The sequence below is a fragment of the Periplaneta americana genome, chromosome 4 (assembly GCF_040183065.1).
Source record: "Periplaneta americana isolate PAMFEO1 chromosome 4, P.americana_PAMFEO1_priV1, whole genome shotgun sequence".
In the NCBI taxonomy this organism is placed as follows: Eukaryota; Metazoa; Arthropoda; class Insecta; order Blattodea; family Blattidae; genus Periplaneta; species Periplaneta americana.
Window position 1 is genome coordinate 171,549,195 of NC_091120.1, and position 17,474 is coordinate 171,566,668.

Here is a 17,474-nt window from a genome sequence, read left to right on the forward strand (position 1 = left end):
TTATTCTATAAATTTGTAAAGTGGCCGCCAATTGAAGACTTGAAGAACCCAGACAAGCTGGGACTTAAAGCAACAAAAAACTTCTACATTAAGACGATGATGACATTACCATTGGAATGTGGGATGTATTTCGTGTCATCTCTTTAATGAATGACTCTGTGAATGCCAGGATATTACAACATTCGCATTCACCAAGAATCATCCGAACACAAAAATCACACTGTGACAAAATCGCTATTATGTGTCACAGCGATTTTTCCGGAGCTGTCACAGTTCGGAGCTGTGACGGCAGAACGTTGTTACACTCCACTTCCACCTCTACCACTGAGCACCATGGCGGACTGCAGTAAAGCGCGATATTGAAAAAGAAGTTAGCGATCTTAAATCCTCTTCCTACCATCACTTTTAACGACGAAGCACTTCACGGCCTCGAATGCTGGAAGCCAATGTTGTCTGATTGTAATTAGCTTAAAAACTTGAACTCTACTTTATTGGTTCTTTTATAAAGATGTTTCCTGCACTATAAAACAGTGGGTTATAAAACTGAAGTAATTTAACAATCAGCACCACGATTAGATACAGTCGCACATCTCATTATAATACCAAGAGCGTTTTGCAGTTACTTCCTAAACCAGTTACAAAGCATCTGAGAGCGTGCGGTTAAAGTATATATCGTATTTCAATATTGTTGTTCAGTCAACTGTCCGAAGACAGGTCTGAATCTCACAAGCGATACCAAGAAGGCATCATTCATGAGGCAACAAGGCCAGGAGATAATGGGATAGGGTGGCCAGTGCCTTTCCCCCTCCATTGCATACATCGCTGACTAATAACATATTACACTAGTCAGATTTCAGATATATACAAATATTATTCTTACTCCGACACATATCGTCAAGTGAGATGTACTGTCTGACAGATGTACATATCAGCCAGAGCCTCCGATTGAGGCAATTGAAAGTATAAATAACATACACATGTTTAAGTTTAATGGAGTCACACAACAATGACAAGAAATGATTGAATAAATAATTAGGTACCGGTACTAATTATTTATTTGAAAATCACTGTAGACCGTAGAGATGGTTTCTGAGTGGAGATATGGATCCTTTCAGCGCTGCAAGAACGATGTCATCAATTGCCTTCCTCTGTAGGTCGAAACGTTCCCAGGTTTGGAAGAAACTGGGAATAAGGCCTATTACTTCAATTTGTTGTATGCCGTATTTATCCATAAAATATGGAACGGTACGTACATAGATGCTTAAAAAAGTCCCTTGTTCAGACGCTTGTATTTCCCTATTTTGACTATGCTGACATTTTACTGACTGACCTTTCCAGCGACAACAAAACAAAACTTCAACGTGCTCATAATTTGTGTGTACGTTTTGTAAGCAATGTTCGTAAATATGATCATATTACCTCATCCCTGGAAACAATAGGTTGGCTTAAACTAGATAAGAAAAGAAATTTACATTCACTTCTTCTCTTTGAAATCTTGAACTCTTCTATTCCTTCGTACCTGCCGTCTCGCTTCACTTACCTTTCTTCCTACCACAATCTGAACACACGCTCTCGCCATGAAACAATACTAACAATACCATCCCATCGCACCTCCTCATACTCATCCTCTTTCACAATAGCCCTGCCAAGACTCTGGAATTCGTTACCTGCTAGCATCAGGGACTATCGAAATAAAATTGAATTCAAACGCAAACTTACTAGGCACTTGGTCAGTAATTGAGACTCGTTCAGACATGGTTTCTTGTAAATAGTTCTTTTAATCTACCACAAAATATCTCAATATCCGGTAATTTCATCACTATAGAATTTTGTTATTGTAGGTTTAATTTGTAATTTAGTAAATACAAAAATATTCTTTGTTTTTAACTTCTATGATAAAATGTCTAGCTTTCATTGATCAGGTAATCTTGTCGTACTTTAATTTTTATTGTAATTGTAATTGTAAATTTAATACTAATTGTAATTTTATTGTTCATATTATAGTTTTAATCCCCTGGTAGAGGGGCAGAGAAGGCCTGACGGCCTTATCTCTACCAGGTTAAATAAATAAATACTACTAATAATACTACTAGATGTCGTTTTTTCCCCCCCCCCCTATTTACATCTTCAGATTGACTCTTTCGTTTTCAAATCTAACGGTGGGATCGATTATGTAGCCATAGTTGTTATTTGGTGGGATGACAATCATGTCTATTTTTCTTGTACTGCCATTGTCTGCCAGTCCGTGTACTTCTTGGAACACTTGATCTAAACTGTTCGGCGATCATCGAACCAATTCGATGGTGTCGTGAGTTACGGAGTACTTCACCTTGCGGACAAGAGCCCAGGAATAATAGTAATATACGTTACAAGAGCGGTATGTTGACGTTTTCATGGTCGAGGAAAAGATTGAAAAAGCGAAACGTAGTTGAGCTTTTTTAATTTCCGAGAACATGAAAACAAACATACCGCTCGTGTATCGTACATTATTTTGTGCTAAGATCGTTTATTACATACCTGAAAGACGAATTTCTAATTAGTTGCAATGAAATCTCCATCTTGGTTTCTGTTTAATGACGGCAACTTCGGAACACCAAAATATCTTTCTTCAACATTGTTGCTATAAAATGTTTTCTGTGTTTACTATACACCAGCAGGCCGTGATATACGTCTGTCTTTTTTTCCCCCCAGTCTATAAATGCGAACTTAAAACAAACGGTAAGGTTATGTAATGATTTATTTTTCATTTTAATATTTTAACAATATTATTTATATGACATATTGCAGTAATAACATCGGCATCTGGAATCTTGTTGATTTTTTCACGGCTTCCTTAATGTTACTTGTATCAGGAATGCAATAAGTTTCGTGGAGTAGTAGACTTTACTTAATTTTTGCAAATATTTAAAAACAATAATTAACATTGCAATTTAGATGAAATTGCAGTGGTAAGTTTCCAATTTATAATTATTACTATGTTAAACGTCTCTAAAAATAATATGTTAAAAGCCTAAAGCAGTAAAATGAATGTCGCGCTTAAGCGGTAAGAAGAGGGAAATTGTTATATGTGTTACGTTGGGAATACTGAATGTGGTATTTCACACTTACCGTGTATTGGTTCTGTGCGGAAAACAAGCAAATACGCACGATTTCGCACAAAATACATATAATATTTTGCAGAAATTCTTGTGCGAAGGGAAATCAGACGGTCCAAGCCCGCATTTTAGACCTCAGATCAGTTGAAAATATGTATTTACTTACAAATTTTAGAAACTAATTTCCTACAGCATCACAATAATTCATCTTTATCTATATCTGATAGTTATTCTGAGCCGTGCTATATGGGGGTTCTTGTTGGAGCGAGCGCTGCAGTTATGAACTCGTCTCCAGTCCGGTGGCAGTGCCACTCAATAAATTATCAATCCTATGACAATGAAAAACGAACGGCACGACTGAACTGCTGGCCAACAGCCGGCCCAGCGAACCTGTCTGCCAGCTAGCAGCTATTTACTGCACAGAGGGCAAAGAAATAAAAAATTCTGCCTCTGGTAACACAATCGTAACAATAATCATGACAAGTAAGACTACCAGCGTTATCCTTGTATCGGTATTCCCTCGCTGTACGGTCAGCTGACTGTTGTCACAATGGCCGGCAGGCACAACGCGGTGATTCAATCTTATTCTAAACAAAGCAATGCCCCGACAGGATTTCTCCGATTATATTTGTCATCATCATCATCATCATCATTATTATTATTATTATTATTATTATCATCATTATTATTATTAGGGCTAGGATTTTGATGACCTATAAATCATGAAAAATGTCCTAAAAACAATGCATTTATGACCTGAAAATCTTTCAAAAATGCCCTTAAAAATGCCCTAAAATTGTTCTTATATAATTGGTTTTGTACTATTTAATATTTAGACTAGTAATTAAATTAAATTCTACGAGTAGTACCAACATTTAAGTTTATTTAATTTTACATAATTTTCTCTAAGTGGTACACTTTAATTAATTATTTTACCTGATGTAATTTCCATGTAGCTCACTACAAGGCCACTCTTACCCGGAATTAGCAGGTATAGAGGAGTCTATATTGAAGGGGTGGTTGGAGTGTACGACGTTAAAATGGCAATATTTGTGTAGAAAAACGATTAAATATACAAAATAATGGGTATTAGCCATCGGCGTAGCGTTGTCGGTGAAGGCGCTTGCCTGCCAATTCGGAGTTTCACTCGGTCGCAGGTTCGACTCCCGCTTGGGTTGATTATCTGGTTGGGTTTTTTCCGAGGTTTTTCCCAACTATAAGACAAATATCAGGTAATCTATGGCGAATCCTCGGCCTCATCTCGCCAAATATCATATCGCTATCACCAATTCCATCGACACTAAATAACCTCGTAGTTGATACAGCGTCGTTAAATAACCAAGTAAAAAAATAATGGGTATTAATGGACAAAATATGTAGACAAATATCAAAGGAAATAAACATTATTTTATATTAATAATGGGGATTTGTGGCCAAAATTAAATGAAAATTCCTCAAAAATGTCCGAATACAACAAAAGCTGCTCTTATGAGTTGAAACAGGCAAAAAATGCAAAAAAAATGTCCTAACAAATATGTCTTAAAACACTAAGTTTATCACATAACATATAAATACTAAAGCAGCTATGTTTCTGGCTTACTAGAAAAAGGATGCAATTTCATCAAAATCCTAGCCCTAATTATTATTATTATTCATAATTTTCTGCCCAAAGGCAGGTTCTTCACTGCAAACATTACAAACCCAGCATTCTACGATCTTTCTTCTTCCCCGCCTTCCTCTTCATCTCCGAATATCTTAGTTGTCCATCATGAAAATTTACTTTAAAAATAAATATCGCTTACTTAAAAAATAATTCAAAATTACTATTTATTCTAAACACCAATTCTATTATATATACACACACACATACAGGGTGGAAGTGATATAACTGTGCAAATTGAAAGAGACAATAGAATGCATTACAATAAATAAGAAAATAATTATGCGTTTTGTAATTATATGCATTGTTTATTAGAAAATGAGGCTAAAAGTCTGCGTAGTTTGGCAACAGCGCATTCCTGGCTCACGTATGAATATACGTATGCACGCATTCAAACTGAATAGCCAAGTTCCGCCCCTTGGTCACTGTAGTAGCGTTGCCAGATTTCCTAAAGCAGGAAATAACGATGCATGTTAACTTTTTTTTTTTTTAATTTTCAAGAAAACCGTCCATTTTATTTAAAACTTATCAGTTTCTCTAATAAGAGTAAAAATCAGAATCGCAGAGATAGTACTTGCAAAATAAAATAGTGTTAACATTTAGGGGGATTTTTTTTTTCTGAGAAGAGTATCTATTCATTTGGAACTAATATGATACGAGAGTTTTCTTTGTTATAGTCTATCCAAGAAATAAGCTGTTAAAATCTGCACGTTATAAGCGTGAACTAACCAAACTAACCTGCCACTGATCCTCAACCTTACGAAAACTCGTTTCTCCTACATATGTATAGTCTGGATCACCTTACTTGATACCCTAAGGGTGAATCCTAACCATTCTTCCTCTATTACTACATATGCTACTAGGTTATAGTGATTTTCTAGCTCTCAGGTTGAATTTTCTTTTACCAACTTCGTTTCGAATTTCGAGTACTGACAAATACAACTGGCAGTTATTTTTTAACTGGTATGTTGGCAGCAACAATTTTGGTTTGCAGTAAAGGAAACTGATGAAAATGCAAGCAAGTAAATATATTTTTAAGTTAGATCTCATCAATCGTAAATTGTTTAGTCAAAGCAATGAATTTCATGTTGCCAGACAAAATAGATTTTACACACAAATTCCACAATTTGGGACATCTGGCCGACATCTACGACTGACCACTAGGATCCAGAATACAAAGCAGAGGTTAAATTAAAAATACAATATGATTGCGGAGAGAATACGGAACAATGATGAATTTAAAAATAAAGTACAATTTGATTTCGGAGAAACATGAGATGAAAGTACAATGAAGAATAATGAAATGAAGTAGAAAAAGAAATATTGCGTAGTATTATACAAGTGATTGTGTAAAATATATAATGAATCTCTCAATATCATTAGACAAATTTTGTTAATGTCCTCATTAGAAAATTTAAGAGAAAGGAGAATGGTTTTGGTTAACTTAAATGAAGTTCCCTTAGCGCCAAAAAGAAGTCCTTTCACTTCCCATGTATTAATATTCATTTTGTATCTCTCACTGAAGTGAGGAATACATGGGTTGTAAATAGACTTCTTTTCATCGTTAACGTTATTGGCTTGTTGATCATCCTTCTCAAAACGGACAGTGGGATCAAGAATGAGCATTTAAAAAACACCTCGCAACATAAAGATGAAATGTGGTAAATAAGCAAGACATTGTTATTGTTAATACTATATTATTATTATTATTATTATTATTATTATTATTATTATTATTATTATATTATTATTATATTTTTACTTTTTAACTTCGCTCTAGAATATGCCATTAGGAAAGTTCAGGATAACACAGAGGGTTTGGAATTGAACGGGTTACATCAGCTTCTTGTCTATGCAGATGACGTGAATATGTTAGGAGAAAATCCACAAACGATTAGGGAAAACGCGGAAATTCTTGTTGAAGCGAATAGAGCGATAGGGTTGGAAGTAAATCCCGAAAAGACTAAGTATATGATTATGTCTCGTGACCAGAATATTGTACGAAATGGAACTATAAAAATTGGAGATTTATCCTTCGAAGAGGTGGAAAAATTCAAATATCTTGGAGCAACAGTAACAAATCTAAATGACACTCGGGAGGAAATTAAACGCAGAATAAATATGGGAAATGCCTGTTATTATTCGGTTGAGAAGCTTTTGTCATCTAGTCTTCTGTCAAAAAGTCTGAAAGTTAGAATTTATAAAACAGTTATATTACCGGTTGTTCTGTATGGTTGTGAAACTTGGACTCTCACTTTGAGAGAGGAACAGAGATTAAGGGTGCTTGAGAATAAGGTTCTTAGGAAAATATTTGGGGCTAAGAGGGATGAAGTTACAGAAGAATGGAGGAAGTTACACAACGCAGAGCTGCACGCATTGTATACTTCACCTGACATAATTAGGAACATAAAATCCAGACGTTTGAGATGGGCAGGACATGTAGCACGTATGGGCGAATCCAGAAATGCATATAGAGTGTTAGTTGGGAGGCCGGAGGGAAAAAGACCTTTAGGGAGGCCGAGACGTAGATGGGAAGATAATATTAAAATGGATTTGAGGGAGGTAGGATATGATGGTAGAGACTGGATTAATCTTGCTCAGGATAGGGACCAATGGCGGGCTTATGTGAGGGCGGCAATGAACCTACGGGTTCCTTAAAAGCCAGTAAGTAAGTAAGTATTATTATTATATTACGTAGCATTGTGATTTTACCCTCTTTGGTGATATCTGGTATTAGTTGGCAACACTGAAGAGACGGCCAAATTAGATTTTTAGGAACTACACTTACGTGATCCTCACTATATCTACCAAAAAGCGCATATGAAAGTACTGTATGTTCAGGTTCATTCCCAGGGGCAGACTAAGTATTCCACTGGAAGGAGTTATGTAGGTTTAATCATACCTGCAGTAAAATCTCTGTATGTCTTCACACTTAATATCATAACTACATTACACATTCTAGTTATATCCGATCGACTATAAAGAAGAAACCACACAGTTCGCTGTTCAGCATCGTTAAATATGTAAAATATCAAATGGCGCATTATTAAACTCAGCGTCATAAAATACATGTACTATGTATAAAATATATATGTAGTACTGTACCATAAAACATGTTTCACACACATCATAAGTTATAGGCTATACGTGGATTTGCGCTTTCACTTAATGTAGCGAAGTTTTAATTGAATATTCACTAAACGTAGCGTTTAGTTTAAAATATAGAAAGTATTTTTACGAGTTCGCTTAAAGCAGTTTAACAAAACCAGCCACTATCTATTGTGAGTAAAATTTTCACAAACTAGTCTTTTTCGTCTTCTTGTTAATAAATAATTTAAAGATTCAGTCACAAAAATACTATGTTTTACACAAATACACAAAATGTAAAACACAGAAAATTACACTATTGTAGTCCGACCATCGGTTCTGTGCCCCCGTAAGATATGCGAACTGAACCTTAATTCCTTTTCAGCCTCGGCAATTCATTTCTCTCCCTGTATTCCTATTTCTCTCTTTTCTACCCCTCTCTCTTTCTCTCCCCCACTACTCACAATTTTGAGCCTTCTTGCGGGACAGTTTATTTGCACTTGCAGTCCAGCGTTGTCAACTCAACATGAATACTGTAGCACGGAGTGGTGAAAGAAATATTATTACGCAAGTAATAGCATTTTGTATAAGTCAATCAGCGTCATTAGACCTACTTAAATTAAATTATGAATAAGTAATAATTAACCTTACAGTATTATAAGCAATATTCAAGAGACATGACACTGTTTGACGGAAGTTTGGCAACATTCCTATTCGGCAAGGTTCGTGGCCTGCTATTTGACGTAGTGGGAGAGAAACGGGTGGAATGGGGTGAGTAGAGGCGTTAACTTTTCAAAGAACGACAACAGCGCTGAAGGGGCATAGATCCGATGGTACGACAATACTCTGTTGTTCTAGAGAATTTCATAGTGTTCTAGAGAATTTCGTTTTGTTCTAGAGTCTCTAGAACAATATAACAATTATTACAAACAATACAAAACACACTCCAGTACAACCTGAACACTCAACTCGATTTCAAAACACACATCCTTTTCGACACAATCATGAACACACCTCACCACAACACGAAACCAGAAGATAGCGTAGGACCTTCACTAGGTTTCGGACAATGAAGAATATCACTTCGAGGCTAGTCAGCCAGGTAATTTCCTCATATTAACATAGTAAAGAAGATATGAAGTTAATCAGAGATTATACTCGTATAAGTATTAAAAGTGTATATAGAATAATGAAGAACAAAAATTATGGGTAACTTTCGGCACTGGACCCTGGATTCATTTCCATGGCATTGTCACCTCTATTTCACTAAAAAAAAAAAGCGCTAGTTACACATCGCAGTTGATAAATCGTCATAAAATAAATTAATTGAAAAAAATCGTACCAATTGTTGCATACTGCAACGAAAAAAAATTGAGTAGGGAAATTTTTTTATAGAGTGGAGCTTCTAGTAATAATTCTAATATTAGCATTTCCTTTTCCACTGTAGTACAGCCTAGCTTTTTATACTAATTTATGCATATATGTCAATTACACTGTATTAAAATATACAAAATGGTTCGCAGAATATATAGGCCTACATGTATTGCATATTATTTCATAACTTATCTTCAACTGTCTATTGCAATACTAGGAACGAACATTTCACTGGTTGTTTAGGTATACGTGTATTATTATGATGCACCGAAGTACATATGATATTTCCGTGCAGAAATTCTGCGATATCATATGATGAAGGATGGATAGAACAAAGAAAAATTCTCTTCGGCACCGGGACTCGAACCCGGTTTTTTCAGCCCTACGTGCTGACGCTTATACATTAAGCCACACCACTTTCCAGCTCCGATGCCGGATCGAATCCCCTCAGTTTAAGTTCTACTTCTCAGTTTTCCCTTTAGTGGCCTACCCTAATGGTATGTTATTCTTTTAATATATTTTAAATTACTGCCACCTTCACATATTAAAATAAAAATCAGTAACACCTGAATAGCCCATACCTGTGGGGTAACGGTTAGTGTGCCTGACCGCGAAACTAGGTGGCGCGGGTTCGAATCCCGGTCGGGGAAATTTACCTGGGTGAGGTTTTTTCCGCAGTTTTCCCTCAATCCAATATGAGCAAATGCTGGGTAACTTTGGTGATGGACCCCGGACTCATTTCACTGGTATTATCACCTTCATTCCATTTAGACGCTAAATAACCTGAGACGTTGATACAGCGTCGTAAAATAACCCATTTAAAAAACACCTGAATATAATTTAACATTTACTAAGGTCATTCTTAAATTCATAGCAACGAGAACTACTAGCTAATTTTATTATGTCTACATGAAAATCATCAGAATCTTCAGAGTTAACAGGGACGAAAGAAAGACGCGATCAGGTATTTATAAGCGGCTAGTAATTTATTTCTAATGAATTGGCCATGGGTCCATTATATCCGATTAAATGTCTGTCCACAATACTAAAATTTGGTCAAGTAATTTTACTCTTAACCCTTAAATTGGCAAAACTTCATTTCTCACATTAGTTTATTAAACCGTGTCGGACTGTAAAGAAAACGACTAACTCAATGTCCATATTTTATATATGTTGTATAATATTATAGTATTGTGAAATTTTAATTTTCCTACCAATTTTTTCTATTATCTATTACTAATAATAAATCTGTAGCCGAAATTTTTCTGGTAATTTTAGATTTTCCAAAAATAATTGGTCCTAACGTATATAATTAACCGCCCTGAAACCGGAAATCGCTTTTTTTTTTAATTTTTGTTTGTATGTCTGTCTGGATGTTTGTTACCTTTTCACGTGATAATGGCTGAACCGATTTATATGAAAATTGGAATATAAATTAAGTTCGTCGTAACTTAGAATTTAGGCTATATGGCATTCAAAATATTTTATTTAAAAGGGGGGTTATAAGGGGGCTTGAATTAAATAAATCGAAATATCTCCCTTATTATTAATTTTCATGAAACATATTACATAACACAAGTTTCTTTAAAAATAATTTCCGATAAGTTTTATTCCATGCGAAATTTTGATACGACTGACATTTAATGAGATAAATGAGTTTCAAAATTACAATAACAACGCCATCTAAGGCGGTGTAATGAAATAAAAAACAAATGACTTCGTCTATAAGAGGCCTTGGACAACAGCAATCGAAAGCTATGAAACATAGCCTACAGAGAATGTTTCTGTGTTTGTATGAAGTAATATCGGAAGCTAAATTAACCGATTTGTATGATTCATTATTAATTCACCATTGGGAAGTGTAGTTTCTCTAGATGGACATAATTCCATAATGTTATTACAGTAACTTCTTAGTGAATCGAGGACAGGTAAGATTAAAATAGTTTCTTATGCACAGAAAACTTCTTAGGCATTCGTTTCCTGTATTTCCTAAAATAATTTTTATGACCAAATGAGTGGTCTCTGGATCAAAATGATCGCATTTTAATTTTTTAATTAAATTTAAATTAAGTAACATAATAAACGATTTATCCTTCTATCAAACACGAATGTTCCCTGGATCAAATGTCCTATTTTAATTATGTAATTACTTTATATTTATTTCTAAAGGATGCAGCAGAGCGCACGGGTACGGCTAGTTTTATATAAAATTATAGCATATAGCCTATTAACCTGTTGTATCCTACAGGGTACTTTGCCAATTTAAGGGTTAAAGATTCAAATATTTACACCCAACTCATTAACCATTCCATAACACTGTTTGAAATTAACAGAAAATGTTATACCAAATTACTAACATCTTGGTAATAATTATATTTAGTGTAACAAGTTCTATAAGCAAAATTTTCAAAATGCGGAAGTATTATATTTATTTCGTAATTAATAAAAATACAAAATGTATTCAATAGCCTATACAGGCTACTACAGTTCATAAGGACTTAATATTTCATCGCAACTCAGGCCTGTTGTAACTTTCAGTTAGTATATTTAAACAATGAAACAAATTGCTGATATATTATAAGTTCGGCTTCATTCGAGTGCTGATAAATCAGACGTAAACTGATCTCCAATATAAAAAATTAACGCTGAAAAAGCATATTTCAGTAACAATTACGTGGTGTTCGGGTTAAGGGGGATAAGTCATTCTTGTGCAGATGGAATTTTGTTCCCCAGATGAACATAGAAGCACAGTCTACTATATATAGTCACGAAGCTTGAGTTTTGAGGGTGCTAGAAACAATAGACTGTGACGGTACTATTTTGCATTGTATGTAATGAGGCGATATTAGCGATCCTAGTGGTGAGCAACTATCTAATGTTTGCATATTTACTACGTATTGAGCTTCGCGACTGTATATACTAGACTGTGATAGAAGTTAAATTATACAAGTGAGTGTACAAAATCAAAAGAATACTAGCAATTGATGTGTTTTATTTGTGTAGAAAATTATTTTCAATAAGGATCCGAAGTTTAATTTTCATTTATCTCCACCAAACTCATTTTTATGACTTATCTCCCTTTACCCAAACAATACAGAATTGTGAAATAGATTTTTTTTTCACGATCTTTTTTTTTTTGGGAGGGGGGAGGCTGTATTTACAGTTACTGTTGTTAGATCTTGAAAGTTAGAATTCCCACACAGAAACTTGTTGCTAGAGAAACCATTCTTCATAACATAATACTATACTGAAATAGACCCATTACAATGCACTAATTTGTTGTTACTTATTTACCATTACAGTGCAGTTTTGCAAAGGCTTTGAAATACTGTAATATAGCTCTAAATTTTCAATCCAAAATATATTGTATTTGTAATTTTAAAAATATGATCGTGCAAAAAAGTTGTACAATACACGTTTGTGAAGTAGATTACAAAATCTCGAAAATTGAAAAACTCACTCTGCTCATTTTTAAAACTTTTCCTCGATTTTGTAAAAAGCACTTCCCAACCTTGTATCGTAATAGGCCTATACTATTTCAGTATCTAAACTTTCTCTGTATGCTGCTTAATCAGAAATTGAAAACAAGAGAAAATCACTTCAAATTAAGCTACATTATTCGATTATAAAACATAATATTGCAATTAATTTAACTACATTGTGAAATGCTAGAGTAATGAATAGGAGAATAAAAATAAAACAGCGATGATCTGTTTAAAAGTATCTTGATTCCTCCTCAGCAAATTTTAAAAAATCACATAAGTTTTTGTTCTTAGTCGTAATAAATGACCTGAAAAGAGAACCGTAACCCTATGATAAAAGTAGAAACTCTACTTCGTGGCAAATCCTATTATTATTATTATTATTATTATTATTATTATTATTATTATTATTATTATTATTATTATTATTATTATTACTAATCATTATTATTTCTTATTATTATTATTATTATCATTATTATTATTGTTATTACTACTTGTATTACTATTATTTCATTATGATACGAGTACATGTAGAAAATTTCAAATATTTGGAGAAACAGTAACAAACATAAATGACACTCGAGAGGAAATTAAACACAGAATAAGTGGGAAATGCCTGCTATTATTCGGTTGGAAAGTTTTTGTCATCTGGTCTGCTTTCAAAAAAAAAAATAATAATAATGTTAGAATTTATAAAACAGTTATATTACCGGTTGTTCTGTATGGTTGTGAAACTTGGACTCTGACTTTGAGAGAGAAACAGAGGTTAAGAGTATTCGACAATAAGGTGCTTACAAAAACATGTGGGACTAAAGGGGATGAAGTTACAGGAGAATGGAGAAAGTTAACGCAGAACTGCACGCATTGTGTTCTTCACCTGACATAATTAGGAACATTAAATTCAGACGTTTGAGATGGACAAGGTATGTAGCACGTATGGGTGAATTCAGAAATGCGTATAGAGTGTGAATTGGGAGAACCTTCGGATTCTCTAAAAGCCATTTGTAAGTAATAATATGTATTGTTCTTATACCAACTTGTCATTACGTACATGTTGTTGATTGAATGTCAATTTCATTAATTAAGTGCAATTAATAAAATATAAGGCCAATTAAATGTCTGCCAACATAAACTAGGCTATGGTTTTCATTAAGAGGATGATAATGAAGATTATTATTATTATTATTATTATTATTATTATTATTATTATTATTATTATTATTATTATTATTATTATTATTAGAGACGAGAATTTCATGCATTATAGAATTCCAAATATACATCCATTCATGCACTATCGAACTATGAAACATGCACGATCAAGCGAAAAATGCACTAAAATATGCACTTTAATTTTTGTTCCAAATTTCTTATTTCACTTCACTTCATTTCACTTTTTTTTTTTTTTTTTTTTGCTCAGTTAACAACTAACAACATTTCTAAATTGGTTTCTGTGAGGTTCCTGCACTTGTCAGTCAATATGTTTTTGTAGGCAGAGAATGACATCTCTACATTGCAAAAAGTTACGGGTGCAAACATGAATGAACCTTCATCTGTTATTTAGTTTTTCTTTGTTTTCCTTCTTCACTCCTGATTTCTGAAGCTAAAATAAGGGGCCTAGAAATCGAGAAACTGAGATGTCCACTAAAAACGATTAAAATATGCATTTAAACTGAATATAATGTATATTACCGGTATATGCATGTTAAGTTAAACATTGTTTCTATCCCCAAAAAAGCCGGAACATGCAAATATGCACGGAAAAAGTACACTTATTTGGAACCGGAAAGTAATGAAATGATTAAGTACTAAGTTTGAGCTGTCTTATGTTCCTATAAAAACACGCGTTTGCATGGAATTTTCGTCACTTATTATTATTATTATTATTATTATTATTATTATTATTATTATTATTATTATTATTATTATTATTATAGTAGCGAGCCTCAACCGGAGTGTGAGATATGCCATGTATCAATATTACGTTCGAACATTTTCTATTACATTGCAGGAAATATGACCCTGTCCGTCGACAATACGCAAATCGTCCGACTCTACGTGACGTTCTTGGAATTGATTTTGATTCTGAAAAATTGCAGTTCTGAGATTTTTATCCAGTACAGAACTTGACAGGGTAATTTGGTTTTTATTGACCCGTTGTTGCTTATCTTCCGGACCCTTTACATCCGGAGATTGCATTTGTTGTTTTATATTTGGTTTTAGTTATACTTGACGTTTCGGACCTTCCACGTCCGAATATTTTATAGAAGTTTATTGTTTGGAAATCACCAGATAATTTGTTTCTGATAGTATTTGTTTTATTATTTTATTGTTTCTTTGTCAAACACTATCTGGAGTCTAAGAACTGTTCATTTTTATGGTTTTTACGAGTCACCTTGTTTATAATGCATTTGTTTGTCTCGTTTTTAATGTGATAACGTTTCTTTTTAATTCGTGTTATCATTCAGCTTATGGTATTGTTTGTGTTTTTGTTTTTTAAAGAATTTTAGGTAAGGGGCAAATAGCCATAGCAGCTGACGCGCCCTTTTTAAACCTCCATTAACTATTAGTATTATTATTATTATTATTATTATTATTATTATTATTATTATTATTATTATTATTATTATTATTATTATTAGACTTCGGATTTTAGGTAAAAACCTATTTTAATCTTTAAAAGATAAATTCATCAAAACTTGCAAGTACACATTTCATATAAAACTATGCCTAAAATTGGTATTTTAATAGCACTCAAAAATGCTTATTTTGACCTATTAAGTATGTTTTAACTCTAATAGGTCAAAACACCCATTCTTATATCGAAAATTTGTGTCTTAAATTTCATATGTATTTCTGGTTCTGTTGGAAATAAAGTAGGCCTACGGGATAAACTGGAGCAAATTCTGCAGAGAAATGTAGGACTGAAGGACCTGCGTACTGCTTCAGATGTCATAGCAGGGAAGAACACGGATTTACAATGTAACATTCCTGTCCATCTAGTGTCAAAATTGAAATACGCTCCTGTTACTTCAGTGGATGTGGAGCGTTCATTTTCAGCATACAAATTTGTGTTGAGTGAGAGACGGCATTGCTTTTTAGTTGAAAATTTAGAAAAAGTATTATGGAAATTAACGGACAAGACTTGGTAAAATGTTTTTTTATATTTTCACTTGTTTGTTTACTGAATTTATATCTAAAACTTATTTTTCACATTTAATTGTTTAGTTTATGTATAACTAGTTAGATATTTGTTGTTCTCTTACTTTTATTAGTAGTGGTAGTAACGGCGTATAAGCATTTAAAATTATTAAAGTCTGAATTGAATTCCTGATGATTTGGAACATGTTTTTTTTAAACTATTTTTGTTAGAACCTATTTTCGATTCTTTAGAGACTATTTCCTACACTTTTAAGCCTTAGCTATAATTAGTAATCATTTTTACCCAACAAACTTTTATTGTAAATGATTTCCTATGTTTTCATATCATTTATCTTAATGTTTTCTTTTTCCTTTCAAATTGTCACACAATTGGTTTTCATGATTATTCTTTATGAATTGATTAGTAGGCCGATCTATTCGAACCCTTATTTAGGGCGGCTTTTTTATAAAGAAAAATAATAATTAGGCACCTAAAATTACATTTTAACGACCTAAAAATCCTTACCCTAATTATTATTGTTATTATTATTATTATTATTATTATTATTATTATTATTTGTTTGCTGCTTTATTCTGTTAATTTCTGTCTCTTTGTAAATTCGAAAAAAAAAATGAAAGCATAAATATGTTATGAATATTACTGTAATTATGTAAAAATTGTAGGAGTGCATAGCTATTAAAAACAACTGAATTAATAACTATATAAGAAAGCATTCAGACATATACTTACCGGCTGCAGCCATCTGTGTTGTTTTCTGAGCGATAAAATTCACTCTTAAGGGTTAGAATAGTCCAGCACTATACTTCCAGTTGACAGCAATACAGCACACACGCACCAACACACCACCAACCAAATCGCCCGACCGGTGAGACCCAACTAAAGAAGCGAATAAACCGACCTACGTCTTCTTACACCAGCAGACTACTACCAGTGCCACCAGCATCTTAGCATCGGCTCCATGCCTCCTCGCACCTGTGCAGTTACCCAGTGGCTGGTGTTTCTGTGGCTTTACGCACGGCGGTAAGCTAGCCAATGGCTATCAAAATCTCTTCGTGTTACTTCTTGCTTTCTCCTCGAGGCTATTATATTTAGTGCCCACAACTTTTGCATGGGTGAAAGACTTTCTGTAAACACATATTTTAGTTTCGTTCTTTATCGTAGTATGTACTATTAACTCGTTCTCTCCTTCCTATCGCTGGAATAGAGATGCATTTATTTTCTCTCTCTTTTTCTTATATTCAAAGGAACTCGTATGTCACTTGCTAACACGTCAGTAACTTAACATCTGCGTGTATGACCCGGATATTTGCACTGAAGCCTGTTTTAAGTCTTTGTAGACATTTTCTATTATTGCCTGACCACGAGTATCCAGTTCGTTTCGAGCAAGCATAGATTTCAGAGCCTTCAACTACACAGATTACACTGAACAACAAATTTTTACTTTTTGTCTTGCTCCGAAATAAAAATAGGTGAATATTAGTAATGTGTGTGCCCTAAATCTGAATTTAAAATCGAAATTTCCCCATCACGTACCATTTTCCGGGAAAAATGGATTGAATTTTTTATTACAAAACTTATTTGTTTTTAATTTTTCACTGCTACTGATAAAA

At 33.6% G+C, this 17,474-nt stretch overlaps 1 protein-coding gene across 1 annotated transcript in view; it reads right to left on the bottom strand.

Annotated features, from left to right (window-relative positions):
• Positions 1-16,874, bottom strand: part of LOC138698423 (proton channel OtopLc-like) — a 707,834-nt gene extending 690,960 nt beyond the window's left edge. Inside the window, exon 1 of the mRNA XM_069824314.1 lies at positions 16,594-16,874. Coding sequence (XP_069680415.1) covers positions 16,594-16,606 — 13 coding nt within the window. The 5' untranslated portion in view covers positions 16,607-16,874. The remainder of the gene's footprint in view (positions 1-16,593) is intronic.
• Positions 16,875-17,474: the final 600 nt, after the last annotated feature.